Here is an 18,298-nt window from a genome sequence, read left to right on the forward strand (position 1 = left end):
GCTGTAGTTTAATGACTGAATTAAAATAAAACAAAAGAAAGGTAGAGGTGTAGCGAAGCTTCTCTCTCAGTTATATACATGTGAATGCGGACGTAGCGGGTAACATCTAGCTTTCGGCTGCATCTTTGGCCTGTTGTGTCCACCACTCCGATTGGTTGGTATTGGCGCACTTTTGTCTAGTTCTATTTCGCATCAGGGTGCATACCAACCAATTGCAGCCTTCTGATAAGGTCACATGGAACAGGTTTTCTGAACCCCTGCTTGAGCAGATTTTTCCTCTTAAATAGCTTGCCTGTCTGCACTAAAGTTTGTCGCGACTTTAGACCTTCTGAGGTCTAGTCGCTGACCACAGAGCACCAGCCAGTTCCAGCGACAACATACCACCGTTCAACACCTTGCTGCAAACTCCATCTTCGTTGCCACTTCCAGCTTCTTAGCGTCTACACCGTCGTCTCAACATACACACCACCAACAGCGCCTGCACAGTTTCTCTCAACACTGTTTGTGTGAATTGCTTCACCATGAATAACAGCCAGAATTCAACCTGTGAGACTCCTGTACCAAGTAACCGGCCACAGCATTGAAACCTCAACTTCTTATGTGACATGTCTTACTACGGCTCTGCCTACTCGACGCCATAACCTCTTGGTACAGCATTTCAACCTACTGTGTACCTTAGCTACGAACTGGTAATTCACATCCTTGTGTCTGAACTTTTAACGTCCTTATTTATTGACTTTTCTATGCTCTGTATCTCTTGCATCCACATACACATATTTGTATACACTCTTTTGTATACATGACGGCCTGTCTTATATTGTGTTTTATTATGTCGCATTCACTCTCACACAGACATACTAGTTGACAACCAATAAACCTTACTTCTATACATGTTACCAGATGAGTCTCTCTTTCTTTCCTTGTTAGCACTTACCTCATTCCATCTTTTGTACAAACTAGTTTGTAGACGACTGTGCGACCAAGGAGATGGTGACGAAGGAACGGCTCCTTTTAGCGCGTCGCACGGTCGGCAGAAATATAAGAAAAAACAAAAGATGGAATGAGGTAAGTGCCAACAAGGAAGGAGAGAGAGACTCAACCGGTAACATGTATAGAAGTAAGGTTTATTGGTTGTCAACTAGCATGTCTGTGTGAGAGTGAATGAGACATAATAAAACACAATATAAGACAGGCCGTTGTGTATACAAAAGAGTGTCTATACAAATATGTATATGTGAATGCAAGAGATATAGAGCATAGAAAGTCTATAATAAGGACGTTAAAAGTCCAGACACAAGGATGTGAATTACCAGTTTGTAACTAAGGTACACAGTAGGTTGAAGTGCTGTACAAGAAGTCGTGTCCGAATAGCAAAGCCTGGAGAAATGGTACATGTTACCCGAGAAGTTGAGGCTACGATGCTGCAACCGATTACTTGGTACAGAGGGTCTTGCTGTTATTCGTGGTGAAGCAATTCACACAAACAGTGTTGAGAGAAACAGTGCGGGAGCTGTTGGTGGTGTGTACATTGAGTAGATGCTGGCGACGAAGAAGCTGATGGTGGCATCGAAGATGGAGTTTGCAGCAAGGTGTTGAATCTCCATGAAGCTGTGTCGAGTTGTCGCTGGAACTGATGAAGCAAGCTATTTAAGAGGAAAAATCGGCTCAAGCAGGGGTTCAGAAAACCGTTCCATGTGACCTTAGCAGAAGGCTATGATTGGTTGGTATGCACCCTGGTGTGAAATAGAACTAGAGACTAAAGTGCACCAATACCAACCAATCAGAGTGGTGGGCACAACAGGGTCCAAAGATGCAGCCAAAAGCTAGATGTTATCTGCTACGTCTGCATTCACATATATATAACCAAGAGAGAAGCTTCGCTACAGAGGGAAGATTATATTAAGACAGAAAAAATAAAACATTACTTAAATGATGATGATATAAAAATATCTTTACCTTTTTTATATCATTATTAAGCATTAAAAATTCATCTTCAACTAATTTATAAGAATTTTCAAACTGTTTCATATGTACATCCTGATTACTGTGATGAGTTGATGCATGCTGCTGGTAAGAATATAGTTTTGATGGTATTTCTGAGATCAGGGGCGAGACAGTGTTAGCTGGACGATTTCTGATTTGAAAAATCTGCAAAGAGATAACTTTTCAATGAAATATTTACCAGCCAGAAATCCTTTGCAAGAACAAAGACAAAAAAAAAAACATTTGAAAGAAAATGAAAGACTGGTATAAACCCAATTTTTGGGGTAGTGTTTCTATGAATGTTTTTTTCTCATCTATTTGATTTAATTTACCATTTTTGTAGGTTATAAGGAAAAGCAAGATATAATATCAAGGACCTTGACTAATGATAAGCATTGATCTTGCAGATTTCTGAAAATTCACAGATTAATACTAGTCTATCCCATAAGTTCATATTGAAAATCATAGAGGTAAAAATTTGGTGTATGCAATTGGGTAGTATTTAAATTAAAATAAGCCATCCATGTATCAGTCATAATGCATATATACACCAATGACAGGCAAATTACTGAGGCTTCTGTTTCTTATAGAGGGAGATGAAAAATCAAGTGAGACTGCTAGCAGCATTTTGGCCTTTCTGGGTCTTGTCAATGACATGTACTTACAGCCAGCCATATGCCTGGATGAGATTTGTCACCTCCAACATAGGATACAAATCTTGTCTAGGTGTGTGGCTGGCAGCAAGCACACATGATTAACAAGGCTCCAAGAGGCCAAAATACACCTATCATTCATGCTAGCTGCTGCTGGGACGATTTTTCGACGCCTTCCAATCCATATAGTGTGTTTTTAATTACAGCACATCTACAAAAACAGACAAAAACTGCAGTAATTTGCCCGTCACTGGTGTATTTACATTAAGCATGATACTGGGATGGGCTATTTCGTTGAGGTAAGTTTAAGTTTTTCTAGGCACCTAGTACATTGCTCCTATTACAGTTAATTAGTAGATCCAGTGATTTTTGGAATTTTAATTTGGAAGTAACTCACAATCAAAGCAATAGAATTGTTATGTTTCTTGGACTTCTAAAGTGTAGACCCAGATTCGGTGTGGTTCTTTATGGGTTTAAATGCAAGTGATGGCAATAGATCATGCTTTACTTTTCTTTTGCAAAAACTAAATGATTTTATCAGCTGCAGCAAGTTCCGATTCGGTAAATGGGTGAATACCAATGTTGTATGTTTCAATCCTTAATGTAGGTATTCTCAGTTGTTCTAAAGTTCTGCTCTTTTTAATACTGTTTCTCTGTTAGCCTCTTCCATTAGATTGACTTTTAAGATATTCACACGCAACTCACACTAACATAAGTCTGATATAGATCTAGTTCAAACTTATTTTTGAGAGAGAGAAAGTTATTCTTTTTTAAAGTGTTTACAGCATAATTCATATCCATAAAATTAATCTTTTTCGAAACTAGAGATATCTATGTGTTCACAACTGATCATTGTAGGGAATGCGAGATGAAGTTCCCACTAAATAAAACGTTAGCGAAAGACTTACCATTTAAAAAGTAACGTACTTTAATTGTCTCTTATTCTATTTTTTTATTATCAGTTTAATATAATGTAATTATAACAGAAGGTATGAATATTTACATCGTTCGGCGTTAATTAGCCGTTCACGTAATATATGGCAATATCATATTTCTGAAGGGCAAGTGTGTTTATTATATAACAAATAACAGCTCGGTACACCTTACCTAACGCTTAGCTAGGTTAATATACTTCAGATTAAAATATATTCTAAAATTGAAATAAAAAAAATATTTATTTCATTTTCGATCAACTTCAGACAGCAATTTAGCAACTTAAAAACAAGGAGAAATATGTATAAGACACAAGGTTAAACTTGCCGGGTTTTTAACTCCAATACAAATAGAAATACTTACTTTGCGTTTCAAAAGACATGGAGTACAATTATGAACAGGATAATATTTTTGATTAAATGTAGTATATATCCTTCGTATCATCCAGTCCACAGACACTCGTGATATTGAGAAAATTCTAACACTACAACAGCAGCTCCTTACAAAAGTCATACCTCAGATAATCAGGTTCACCATCCCAATTAAGGACATTAATACAAAGACAGTAAGTTTTACTTTGGCATTTTATTTTAAAAACTGCATTTTAATTGTCAATAAAAATGTTTAATTAATTGTAGTAGACAACTCATAATTATGAGATCTGTTATTTAATATACTGTAATAGTACGCAACTATCTAACACTTTTGAGAGGCATTATTTAAATTACCTAAACACGCCCTTTCATTTGTGCAAATAGGCTTATTGCCATTCAGTGAGTTTTGCTGTGTATCTAATGATCAGGCTAGTTAAACGATTGAGACTTAGGGAATTTGTTTTTGTTTTCACCTAAATTTATATTCAGTAAAATCTAAACGAGAACGAACATAAACAGAACATTACTCTTCCTACTCATATGATAGTTAACGAAAAATACAACAAAAAATTTGTGTGAACGGCAACAACTTTGCGCTTAATCATTTTTCAGTATTCTGTTAATCCTTTTGTTTTATTAACTTTGTATTTAGTCCAAACTTGCTCCATTTTAAGTTTTGTAATTGAAATTAAAATCTTAGAGCATAAATGCATTATTATATGGAGGATAACATTATATTATTTCAAAGAGTATTTACTGTTTGTCCACTAACTTCTTGATTACTTCCCTTCGTACACTTTCCCCATTAGGTAACTAGTTAGTCGTTTAATAATCACTCATTTGATTTCCAATTTGAGTAAATTGTTTATATATATATTTACGTCCAATTTTTCTTTGTATCCTTCATCCGTACGATAGTACTCAATACGAAATAAATTTCGGGCATAACTTCAGAAGTGTGTACCCTATTGATTCTGTTTCCGCATAACTTTCTGGAAATGTATATTTTGATGAAATTCTCTGCAAATATATTTCAGATGGCGTAGATTACAGTCATGTCGGAATTTATCGTGAAAAACCTTTTCATTACCTGGAAGCTATCAGAAGAACAGTCAGTTTCAGACTCTCTTTTAGAACCTGTATAGTTGCAACTGCTCGGTGATCAAAGTAAATGGCCACCTGTTGGAACTGTTCCTCATTGCACACTTAATTCATCAACAGTGTTCCATCTCGCCTTTCCTGTATGTGTTGCCTCTCGAGCCATTGGTGAAGAAATTGCAACAGTTGAGAGGGTCATGTCAGTTTATGTGAATGACAGCACCGTCATGATGTCGAATGCCACTAAAATAGAGGCGGTCGGCCCCAATCTAAAGAAATATGAGATGCTACCAGAGGTTAAAATCAATCTGGACAAACCAATAAGTAGCTGCTTGACATTTGGAAAAGAAAGTTCATGACGACAGACATGGTGATCTATCTTTCTGTATCAGGTAGACTGCATCATCATCCTTCATGCAACATGCTTCTCTTTCTTTTTTTTCCTCAATCAATTTTCTACGTAAATCCCCCCACCTTATATATGTCTTTGTCACTGCAAACCCCTTATCCATTGTCCTGGTGGCAAAGAAGAGATATCATCATCATTATCATTATCGGTGATGGTAGTAGTAGGAAAAAAATCGCTTTGTGGTATTTTGCCAACTCTCAATATTCTGCTAAGCTTGACTTTGTTCAAATTCTGCTTATCTTGTATAGAAACAATTTCTGTTAAGCTTGACTTAGCCTTTCATCCTTTTTTTTTGGGGGGGGGGAGAAGGGAAGCGGTCAATAAAATAAGAACCAGTTAAGTATCAGTGTTGATGTAACTGACTACTCCTCCTCTAAAACTGCCGAATTTCTGCTAAAATTTTGAAACAATTGTTATGATCCATCTATCAGTTTTTTCCACCCATTATTTCTTGGAGGATCATGTAGAGGTAGAGTCCTCATGTACTGTTTCCATAGGGTCCTATCAGAAACAGCCACCATTAAACTTCCCTGCTTGATTCCCAAACATGACTAACTGAGACTATTATCAAACCATCTCACTTATGATTTACCCCTAGGTTTCTTACTGGTTGGCTCTTTCATGTGATTCTTTCCTATGGCATTCCAACCACATGTCCATAGTACAAGAGCTGTGCTCTCTTAATGCAGAGAAGTACTGGCTCAACCTGGAGAGACTCCTTAAACTTTGAACTACTTTCCTTTGGAGGAATCCCATTTCAGGCACTTGTACTCATGGTTGTAATCTTTTGGTCATTATCCAACATTCATTTCAGCCTCCTGCTTCCCCATCACACATGAATCCAGCCCTTGAGATACTTCTTATATGACCCCTACACAAAACTTCAAATACTTATTATACAACTTCTTCATAGAAAGTTTATAAAACATTGATAAGTCTGATATGTCTTGGAAATTTTAAATACACTGTTTTATAGGATTACAATTTTTAAACTGGATAATTGAACATTTTATTTTCAGCATCCATTGCTTGAAGAAATACCATAGGTAAAACTATTTTTACACATACTTAATATTTATACAAAGGCACCTAAAATTACACATAATACATAACTAAAACTTTCAGTCTACATCAAACAAAATACCCACCCCTTATGGTAACCACACATATACTGCATAGTTAAGTTATAAGATTTGTTTTCTGTTTCGGAACCAGCAACATCCTATATCATGTGATTCTTTACAAGATAAAAACTCACACAACACTGAAATAAAGCTAATTCCTCTGTCTCCCATGGTATTTTGATAATTGTGCTAACAGGGATTTTGTTAAGGCAGATTTTCTATGGCTGAATGCCTCTCCTATCATAAAGTCTTGTGTGTTTCCAAGCAAGGTAATATTTCCTTATAGCTGGACATGTTTTTCCAAAAGATTGGAAATTAATGGACACCGCTTGTATGACAAGGATGTTTGTTTACAACAATCATGCATTATCAAGCAAGGAAACCCAACCACACACACACATGATGAGTGTCTTTCAGTTTCCAACTACCAAATCCACATACAAGGCTTTGGTCTTGTTGTGGCTACAGTTGAAGCTACTTGTCCATACTGCTGCATGGTAGGACTGAGTTTAAAACTACATGGTTGGGAAACACACAGCCATAAATGTTTTCTTTTCTTTCCAAGTACACAATTTGATTTTAATTCTTGTTGAAACTTATGTTTTTGGAAAAATCAACTTTTAAGAATTAGTTTCGAGAGGAAGATTTTAGTTTTGTTAGAACTAATATATTGTTAGAGGTTCTGGGGGAGAAAGATTGGTTTTTTGTATCAGGAGTGAGACACAATAAAAGTAATACGAGCTGGGAAAGTATAGAGTTGTATTTGGAAGAATAGAGAATATTATAAACCTTTCTAAGGTTTGTAATATGTGGGGAAGGTAAAAGGAAATGGTTGAATGCTGTTGAGTGAAGTTTTGCTTCTTAGGTGAATGGTTTCGTTTTTATGGGTTATAGATGTATGGTGGGATCACTGTCATTGAGGATTTAACTTTATTTCAGTGTTGGGTGAGATTTTATCTTGTACAGAATCACAAGATGTTTAGAAGTTGCTGATTCTGAAACAGAAAACAAATCTAAACTATAAATTATCTTGAGTTGTCTAGTATTAATATTTTGCTGCTACTAAAAATGAAACTTGGTTGTCATCAGTTCATAAAAGTTATTTTTGTAAACTATTTGACCATAGATGAGATTTGAGTACTGAAACATAGGAGTACATGTTCATTCAAACAACAACAAATTGGTTATTAATAGAAAGCTTTGAGGTACATCTATTTTGACAGTGTGCTTTGGGTATTTTCCCAACAGAAGTTCAATACTATACAAATAGGCAAGTTTGGTAAATCAGTTTGGAAGATGGTTTCATGCTAAAAACACTACTTTTGAAATCTTGGAGTGAGCTATCAATATTTACTGAAGCAGAATCACTTGATAGGAGATATTGAATCCAGTAGCAGTGCCTAATGTTTACTGGTTTAATAGAAAAGAAAAAAAAAAGATTGAAATGTGCAGATATAAATATGGTTAACTTTTCAAAGATGTGGTTAATAGGAGAAAAGAAATTAAAATCTTATTAACAGTAAGTTACCTCATTTTCTTAATTAGATTTCTGATCTGCATTAGATAACTAACGCTCAGTTAATGGTACAATTCTTTCTTTTTTTTGTTTCAGTCATTTGACTGTGGCTACGCTGAAGCACTGCCTCAAAGGGTTTTAGTCAAAGAAATCGACCCCAGGACTTATTCTTTGTAAGCCTAGTACTTATTCTATCAGTTTATTTTGCTAAACCACTAAGTTATAGGGACATAAACACACCAGCATTGGTTGTCAAGCGATGGTGGGGGGACAAACACAGACACACAAATACATGCATATTGGCTGTGTGGTAAGTAGCTTGCTTACTAACCACATGGTTTTGGGTTCAGTCCCACTGCGTGGCACCTTGAGCAAGTGTCTTCTACTATAGCCTTAGGACGGCCAAAGCCTTGTGAGTGGATTTGGGAGACAGAAACTGAAAGAAGCCTGTTGTATATATGTATATACATGTGTGTTTGTCCTCCCAATATCGCTTGACAACTGATGCTGGTGTGTTTACGTCCCCGTAACTTAGCGGTTCGGCAAAAGCAACCAATAGAATAAGTACTAGGCTTACAAAGAATAAATCCTGGGGTCGATTTGCTCAACTAAAGGCGGTGCTCCAACATGGCCGCAGTCAAATGACTGAAACAAGTAAAAGAGTAAATATATATTTTTATATACATATATGGCAGGCTTCTTTCAGTTTCCATCTACCAAATCCACTCACAAGGCTTTGGTCAGCCTGAGGCTACAGTAGAGGACACTTGCCCAAGGTGCCATGCAGTGGGACTGCTGGAACAATGTGGTTGGGAAGCAAACTTCTTACCTTACAGCCATGCCAGTACCTATGCAGCTACAAAAATCATTTATGTTCAGTTAGATAAAAATAATATACAAACTATGGGGAAAATATATACATCGCAAAAGCAATGTTAAAACAGTACTAAGGCTTTCATAGAAAATTTTATTAGGAAATGTGCAATCAACATTTCTGATAGCTTTGAAATGCAGTTAGTTTTGTATTGCATATTGAATATTATTGAAGAGAAAATATGGACATTAGTGAATAAGAATCATGTGTGTGTGTATGTGTGTGTAACCAGTTGTATTTTGGGTGACATTTCTTGATTGAACCCTTTAGCATTCAGATTACTCCGGCAAATGTAATGCTTATTTATTCACTTTGTTTTAAATTTACTCATGCATTATCTCATAGCTTCAAGATTTCAAGGATGTGATTGTTTATTTTTAGTATGACATTTTAGTGGGGTAGCTGTGAGAGGATGAACCCTAGTGGCTGAGACTTATAAATGGGTGCATATCCTGGGCGCTGGAGAATGCCAGCAACATTGACAAGAATAGTAGCCTCTCCTGGACCTGCGATAAGTACATCACATCTCATCATGAAGTCTATCCAAGAACAGGAGATAGCCACTAAATACCTCATCAACAAAAGTGATAGAGAAGTCTGATGCCATACCAGTGTGGAAGGAATCACTCATATCATCAGTAGCTACCCAGAAATGACTACAAGATACTCCTTCCCCATGAGACATGATATCATTACCAAAATGGTTTACAATGCTATACACAAGTAAGAAGGATTGTCCTGATGGCCATGCTGAAGGCACACAAGGACCAGAGAGTATCTACAACTTCAAAAATAAAGAATGCTGGTGGAAGATTCCAATAAAAACAGCAACATAGTGTAAGCACAACAGGTCAGATGTGGTTGTGTTGGACAGGGAGCAAAAGTCATGTATTGTTTTAGAGATCAGCTTCTAAGCAAATGTGAATGTTGCTTCAAAAATCATGGGAAAAGAGAACATCAATAGTGAACTGATGAGAAATCTAAAGCTCTTAAAGCCATGCTACAGATTTTCATTTGTTTCTGTTGTACATGCACTGAGCTATGTTCAATAAAATCTAGAAAGGCTTGGTTTCTCAAAAGTAAAAAAATGGGAAAAAAGTGAGAACTGATTCACATTCTCCAGATACAATTGATCAGAGGAACGGTAAATATTTGTACAACATTTCAGGGGTTCTCAATTTGAGTATTCATGGGAGAACACATCCACAAAACGATATATACATGTGATATACACATACAACAGTAATGAAATATGCACATTGTTCTATGTGACCCCACCCAACACAAATGCATATTTATCCACACACACATATATGCATAAATCAACCGATTCCGGTAACCACAAAACCCGAGAATTGCATGACTTAAGAGAGCCTTGCCACTTTGGCTTGAATTTTGCAGCGGTAAAAATTTAAAATAAACGTTAAAGAAACATACATATGCATGAATATATATGTGTGTGTATATATACATACATACATTTATATGTAGATAAAATCACTATATTTTTGATTAGTTCCTTGAAAAGATGCTGAGAATCAGCAATTTGTCTGAGAGGATTGTTTCACTAGAACTTGTTGCATTTTAGAAGATGGTTGAAGTTGAGCTTCACATGAGGACTTGCCCAATACATATACCAGCATAAAAATGCGAATGTAAAATGTATTTAAACTGGTAACCATGAATATTAGCAACATACATTTTCTAAATACTTTAAGGAATCTTTTCATTCTGTACATATCTTTTACTTGCATTACATAGTCAAACCAAAGCAGCTGTTTCTCTTGCATACCCAGCTAATTTAGATGTTCAGTGTGTAAATTATCTCCCCTCTTCTTTGAGAACTGCAAATTACGGCCTAATTTCTTTTTTCCTTTTCCCAAGAAAAATTTCAATTAAGAACTTTATGCATATATCATCCCTTAACTTGTTTAAATCTTTAATTTCTGTTCAGTCTTTCCCATATGTTTCACAATACTTAGCTTAATCTTTTCTAATTGTAACAAATCTGCTTTCACTGTTGTGCTGCTCCTTACATTAACGATCAATTCATAAAATATACCTTTTTTTTTCAGAGAAAACTCTTTGCTGCCAGAAATTCTACCATATTGTCTGCAAAACAGTGTCTCAAAGTCACCTTATACTGGTGAGTCACATATTATGAACACATATTTAAAAGGAGGAAGTATTGTCTGGTGATACAAAGCAACAGTGATTAGGTGTTTATGGTTGAATCTGCAAGAGCATATTAAGAATGAATTTGATTACATTGAAAGTAAAGTTCAACCACTGGAAAGAAGCGTGTAGCTGTTTTGAAATAAAAATGATTTTGAACTTGATTCTTCTCTAGTGCTAAAAGTGATCTACACCCAGAACCATGCTAATAGCTTAGGAGTGAAATTTAGGATTTCTCAGTTTTCTGTGAATTGATTTTGATAAAACTTTTCCCAGCTGGTTTGCACACTATGGCAACACCATTGTTATATTTTCATTATTCTGTGTAATGTCCTTTCTTTTATATTTCAGATTCTTCAGTTTTTGGGTGAACCACACTAATAGTGTCTCTCTTCTCTGAGAACGATGTGATGTGGAAAAGGCCTTAATGATGAAAAAAAAGTCTGTCATTATCAAAGAAAGTGCTAAAAGCACCTCTCTTCATGTTACTGCAGAGAAGTTAGGTTGTCATGTGGACACAAATCATTCCTGAAGGACCCTTTGCCAAGGAAGAAATGATCTGATTGTGGGACCTCCAAGACTGTGACAGCTAGGGATTTAAGGAATATTTGCTACAAGTTGCGTGGGAAACCTGGACAAACAAGCAAATACATTTTCACCACCCCTGGACTTCCCCATGTACTGAAAACCATCAGAAATCATACCTTTGGGACCATGGCTTCTGTGTGAGAACCCCTGAAACTGCCCCACTTAATGCACCATCCCAAGAGTTTGAGGCTTTAATAGGGCCAAAAGTACATGATGTTAGACATGAGTTGTGTTCTGTTCACTGATGAAACCAGGGTGACCCTTGATGGTTGGGTCTATTTTGGAGATGAGCATCAGCATCAGGGTGGAGGGTTCATGTTGTGGGCTGGTATCATTGGGGATAGACTTGTTGGCCCAGTCAGGGTGCCTGAAGGGGTTAAAATGACCACAGCCGCCGACTGAAATCTCCTGAAGGTCTTGGATCCCTGGCTAGATGACATACAACTTGTATTCATGCATAACGCTCCCTCCCATTCTGCTAGGACCACCCAAACATTACTAGGGTCTTACAGCATACAAGCTGAAAGGCTGATGGTGTGGCCGCCAGCATCTCCAGATCTCAACCCTATCAAAATTCTTTGGTCCATCATTAAACAAGACGTTTACGCTGATGGACACCAATTTACGTTGAAAGATGTCTTATGGGTGACCATCAAAACTGCAGCAGAGGCAGTCCAGCCTGCTACTATTAAGCAATTGACAGATTCCATAACTAATAGGGTTTTTGAAGTTATCCGTCGAAATGGCGCTTGTTTGGCAAAATAATTCATTATGTCAATAAATGTTATAATATTATTATGGTTTTCTGTTAAATAAATATTCAATGTATGCTTAATATGTAACATAACCCTTCATTTTCTGAAAAAAAAAAAATGTCTAGTTGAGCTATTTTCATTCAAAAGCTATTAGCATGGTTCACCCCAAAACTGAAAAATCTGAAATAAAAAAGAAAGGACGTTACACAGAATAATGAAAACATAACAATGGTGTTGCCATATTGTGCAAACCAGCTGGGAAAATTTTTGTCAAAATCGATTCACAGAAAACTGAGAAATCCTAAATTTCACTCCTAAGCTATTAGCATGGTTCTGGGTGTATACTTATGTCCTATTTTCTTAATCTTAAAATGAGCTAAATCTGTCTCTGGATTCAATAAAATCAAATTACAAATAGATAAATATATATTTACTAGCTAGGAAAATCTGAAGCTAGTTGGAGTTAAGAAAATGAATTACAATTCTTTGCTGATTTGTTTTTGTTCAGCAACAAGTTTGGAAGAAAACTAACAAAACAAAAATACAAGGGTCTAAATTTTTTTTATATAAATATTTAAAGTTTATACATGGCTGACACTATATGGTATCCCTAAAGCTCCACTGTTGGTATCTTCATCACTTAGTCTTGATTCAAGAATTCAATAGCTATCAAGAATACATCTCAGAATCAGGATTTTCTACATCTGTGACACGTTTCACTGAAAAATAGAAAATAAAATAATTCAACAAGAATTCAAATAAAAAAAACCCTTTAAAATTTATTAAATTGTAATATATTTCACAGCATGTATTTGAAGCTTAATGAAATAGGTAATATCTATTTCCCGACCACCACAACTTGTACCTTCTTCCCTTGACCCTCACAAATCTTGCACCCTGGCCCCTCCACCAAACCTCTTGCACACAGTACACATCCACCCTCCTCTTCCTCAATTCCCCTTCCACACAGACTGCTCATTTCCAACATCCCAACCTCACCCCAATCTTCTCCTCAGGCCGTCGGCTATCATAAGGCAAGTCATGTTTGCACAACCCAGGATAAGGGTTTGCACCTTCCTTTTTCAGGTAGACAGGTGCAGCCCACCCCAACCCTTTGGATTGGCTGGTGCCCATTCTCCTTTGCTATTATCATGATGCTTTTCTGTAGCTAGATTTTCTATGGGGAGCATGCCCTTGCTTACCCCCAACCTCAGTTTCTAGACATGAGTGGTCCTGAGACTAAGGCCTCTACCATGATTTTTAAGAAATGTGGTGGAAAACTAGCTCAGGAAGGCAGGGACGCTACTCTCTGAGACCCCTTATCAGAGACCCCCTCACACTGTGTTGTAATATTTATTTGATATGGAATTATATGATATATGTAAGAAATTACATATTCAAAAATACTTATATATGTTAATATATGCATTCACATCATCCACTGAAATGCTGGATTTAGTATCAGTTTTGATGATAAATGCTCCAGTTGTTCAATCAACAGAATCACATCCTCACTATATTATATAGTAGAATGGCTGAGTATCCCAGACACTAGTTGGTATTTTGAATTACTGGAAACTATGGTATTTGACACCCAAGCTACTGCATGGTAAGATGAAGCACATATACATTCATATAAATACAAAATACAAGCATCTCATACATAGCATGAATCAGACCCAGTGCATACTTTAAATAGAAAGACTAACGTGAGGTTATGCAACCTAGACTTGCTTTCCACCAGCTCTGTCAAATGGTTTGAATTTAACATAACATGTCAATAATGTATTTCCAATCTTCAGGGCAATTAAATACTCTATAAGCAATTTATTATTTTTTACAGAGTAATTATACATGAAATTACTGTCTAAGCCTGTTCCAAATAGTACTTAAGGCAACTTCTTCTCATTGTTTAACCATGTGGTTTCAGGTTCAATCTCACTGTGTGGAACCTTGAACAAGTGTCTTCTACTAAAGTCATGAGCTAAGCAAAGCCTTGTGAGTGGTAGACTGAAACTGAAAGAAGGCCATCATACTTGTGTGCATGTGAGTGATCACTTCTATTGGAGTGCAGTGTTATCAGGTTTTCAAGTCAGCAAATTGTTTCACTTCTTTCTTTGGAAGCCAAATAGAAATCCCTTACTAGAAAATCAGATAAGGGTCAGTATCAGGAAGGGCATCTGGTCATAAAAAAATGCCTCATCCAACCCATGCAAAAAGGGATACATTTGAGCATTTTAAATATGAGAAAATAATTTAAACTGAACATAATAATTTAAATTAAAGAGGCGCAGGACTGGCTGTGTGGTAAGTAGCTTGCTAACCAACCACATAGTTCTGGGTTCAGTCCCACTGCGTAAAACCTTGGGCAAGTGTCTTCTGCCTTGGGCCAACCAAAGACTTCTGAGTGAATTTGGTAGATGGAAACTGAAAGAAGCCAATCGTGTATATATACATATATATATATATATATATATATATATATATATATATATATATATATATATATATATATATATATATATATGTATGTATATATGTGTGTGTGTTTGTCCTCCCACCAGTGTTTATGTCCTCGTAACTTAGTGGTTTGGCAAAAGGGACCAATAGAATAAGTACTGCTGTTGATTTGTTTGACTACAGGCAGTACTCCAGCATGGCCATAGTCAAATAACAAACAAATAAAAGAATGTAACTGGGGAATTTATAATGAATCAATAAATTAAGATAAAATCATTACTTACCAATATAGCGTTTCTTGTACATGTATTTGTTTTCTCCGAGATGATTAGAATACTGTAGCAGTCCAAGCCAACCAATAACTCCTGATTAAGGTATAAATAGCGTGACATTGTGTGTAAACAATATAAAACATATAACAATTTCATAATCATCATCATCATCGTTTAACATCTGCTTTCCATGCGGGCATGGGTTGGACGGTTTGACTGAGGACTGGTGAGCTAGAAGGCTGCACCAGGCTCAATCTGATCTGGATGCCCTTCCTAATGCCAACCACTCTGAGAGTGTAGTGGGTGCTTTTACGTGCCACTGGCATGAGGGCCAGTCAGGCAGTTCTGGTAATGACCACGCTCAAAAGGTGTTTTTTACATGCTACCTGCATAGGAGTCAGTCCAGTGGCACTGGCAATGACCACGTTAGAATGTTGTTTTTCACATGTCACTGGCATATGTGCCGGTAAGGCGATGCTGGCAATGATCACGCTTAAATGGTGCTTTTTATGTACCACAGGCAAGGGAGCCAATCCGCGGCCCTGGCAACGATCACGCTCGGATGTACTTTTAACATTCCACTGGCACGAGTGCCAATCAGGCAGTACTGTCATCGGCCACATCAACAATTTTGATTTTGATTTCACTTGCCTCAATAGATCTTTGCAAGCAAAGTTTATTGTCCAATGAATGAGGGGTATTCATAAGTGGGCTGGTTACGCCCACTGACATAGGCCACGGGCTATGGTCTCACTTGGCTTGTCGGGTCTTCTTAAGCACAGCATATTCCGAAAGGTCACGATCACTAGTCATTGCCTCGGTAAGGCCCAATGTTTGAAAGTTGTGCTTCATCACCTCATCCCAGGTTTTCCTGGGTCTACCTCTTCCACGGGTTCCTTCCATTGCTAGGGTGTGACACTTTTTCACACAGCTGTCCTCATTCATTCGCAACACATGACCATACCAGTGCAGTTGTCTCTCTTGCACACCACAACTGATGCTTCTTAAATCCAACTTTTCTCTCAGGGCATTTACACTCTGTTGTGTATGCACACTGACATTACACATCCAACAGAGCATACTGGCTTCATTCCTTGCGAGCTTATGCATGTCCTCAGCAGTCATGGCCCATGTAGCATGGCTGTTCGTACACATGCGTCATACAGTCTACCGTTTACTCTGAGTGAGAGGCCCTTTGTCACCAGCAGAGGTAGGAGCTCTCTGAACTTTGCCCAAGCTATTCTTATTCTAGCAGCTACATTTTCAGAGCATCCACCCCCTCTACTGACTCGGTCCCCTAGGTAATGGAAGCTATCAACTACTTGTAGTTTTTCTCCCTGGAATGTGACAGCTGTTCTCTGCACATTTTCAGTGTTTATAGCACCTGAGCATTTGCCACATATAAAAACTATCTTCCCAGTTAGCCTTCCTTTGATATTGCTGTACTTCTTATGTGTCCATAGCTTACACTGGAGTTTCTACCTACACCTTTTCTACAGATCAAGCATGGCCATCTACCTGAAGGGATTTGTGGTTTGTATGCTATCCTACTTATTAAGAGTTTGGTTTTAGCTAGGTTGACTCTAAGGCTCTTCAATTCTAATCCTTGCTTCCACACCTGAAACTTCTGCACTAGTTCTGATAGTGACTCAGCAATTAGAGCAAGGTCATCAGTATAGAGAAGCTCTCAGGGACATCCTGTCTTCAATTCCTCTGTTACTGCCTAGAGGACTATGATGAATAAGAGGGGGCTGAGGACTGATCCTTGGTGGACCCGTACCCGGAATTCTTCACTGTACTCATTGTCAACCCTCACCTTACCGACGGCATCCCTGTACATGGCTTGCACAGCTCTCACTAACCATTCATCTATCCCTAGTTTCCTCATTGACCACCAGATAAGGGATTGAGAACTCTGTCAAAGGCTTTCTCCATGTCAATGAAAGCCCTGCTAAATACAAGGAAAGCTAAAACTAATTGATTTAGGATGAGAGAGTACTTTGCTCAAAGTACATGCTGATAAAATTTGGATAATTCTACAGAGATATTTGTTTGAAATTTTTGGAGCTGTATACCCTTAGTTTTCAAAATGAAAGAATATACTTGGTAATATTGTTTTCTCCACTATATTATTTATCACAAGTTTTAAAGTTCTTTTATGTCCCAAGGCAAGCTTTAACACAATAAAGAGTAACTATAACATTGTCCAAATGGAGGAATAGTATCTAATGTTTAAACAAAAATTTTCTTTCTAACTACACATCAACATTTCACACATTTTGCTAGTGACCTTGCATTAATAAAGACCATCATCATCATTTAGTACCCATTTTCCATGCTGGCATGGGTTGAACAGTTCTCATGAGAGCATGGAAGATAGGCATTAAATGATGATGAAGATGATCTTCATTAATGAAAGGTCACAATTTCTATGAGAAGGCATTCAGTAGGCTTTTCTCTATCAAATTCGATTTATCATCATTAATATTTAATGTTCATTTTCCATGCTGGCATGGTTTCTACAGTTGTATGCTCTTCCTAATGCCAACCATTTTACGGAGTGTACTGGGTGCTTTTATGTGACAGCAGCTCTAGTGCTTTTTACGAGACACTAACACCAGTGGTTTTCATGTGGCACCATCACCAGTGCCTTTTATGTGGTACCAACAATGACAGAGTAATGAAGTACCTTGTAAGACAAAACCCCCTCAACTAGGAGGAGAACAGTATTGAGAGGTGTGGCTTTGTGCCAGTTGAGTGATTTAAGGTACAGATATAGGTGTCTTGCTGTAGAATAGATACTCACAAGGAGTATATATATATATATGTAGTGAAACTACCTATCGCCATTAGATACAAAACTACTATCGCCATTAGATACAATCTTCTCATTTAAATATAAATAAATGCGAGCGTAGTAGAGAACCCATTCCTTGTCATCACGTGACTGATCATTATTCGAATCGGCAACTTCTTCGAACTGTTCCCGCCAGACCGCAAACTGACCAATCACGGCCCCTAATAAGGTCACGTGATAGAGTATATTTCTACCATCTGGTGAGCCAATAGTTTGTTATAAATAGC

The 18,298-nt window shown here is 37.2% G+C and overlaps 1 protein-coding gene and 1 long non-coding RNA gene across 7 annotated transcripts in view; one reads left to right on the top strand and one right to left on the bottom strand.

Annotated features, from left to right (window-relative positions):
* The window catches only part of LOC106871948 (all trans-polyprenyl-diphosphate synthase PDSS1), a 43,121-nt gene extending 37,993 nt beyond the window's left edge, over positions 1 to 5,128 (bottom strand). For 2 of the 3 annotated variants that reach the window (XM_014918724.2, XM_014918723.2), the window contains exons 1-2: positions 3,933 to 4,082; positions 1,957 to 2,148 (exon numbers count right to left, since the gene is read on the bottom strand). In XM_014918724.2, coding sequence (XP_014774210.1) covers positions 1,957 to 2,148; positions 3,933 to 4,082 — 342 coding nt within the window. Of the gene's footprint in view, positions 1 to 1,956; positions 2,149 to 3,932; positions 4,083 to 5,033 lie in introns of those variants that run through there. The other variant, XM_014918726.2, reaches the window with a different exon arrangement.
* LOC106871949 (uncharacterized) lies at positions 2,458 to 11,303 on the top strand. 4 transcript variants are annotated; one of them, XR_001409718.2, is made up of 3 exons: positions 2,458 to 2,935; positions 4,981 to 5,433; positions 11,040 to 11,303. It is a non-coding gene; the product is annotated as an uncharacterized LOC106871949 (long non-coding RNA). The 4 variants fall into 4 exon arrangements; XR_008263978.1 differs by lacking the exon at positions 2,458 to 2,935 and adding an exon at positions 2,950 to 3,239; XR_001409720.2 differs by lacking the exon at positions 2,458 to 2,935 and adding an exon at positions 4,022 to 4,134.
* Positions 11,304 to 18,298: the final 6,995 nt, after the last annotated feature.

Source organism: Octopus bimaculoides, chromosome 4 (genome assembly GCF_001194135.2).
Source record: "Octopus bimaculoides isolate UCB-OBI-ISO-001 chromosome 4, ASM119413v2, whole genome shotgun sequence".
Taxonomy (NCBI): Eukaryota; Metazoa; Mollusca; class Cephalopoda; order Octopoda; family Octopodidae; genus Octopus; species Octopus bimaculoides.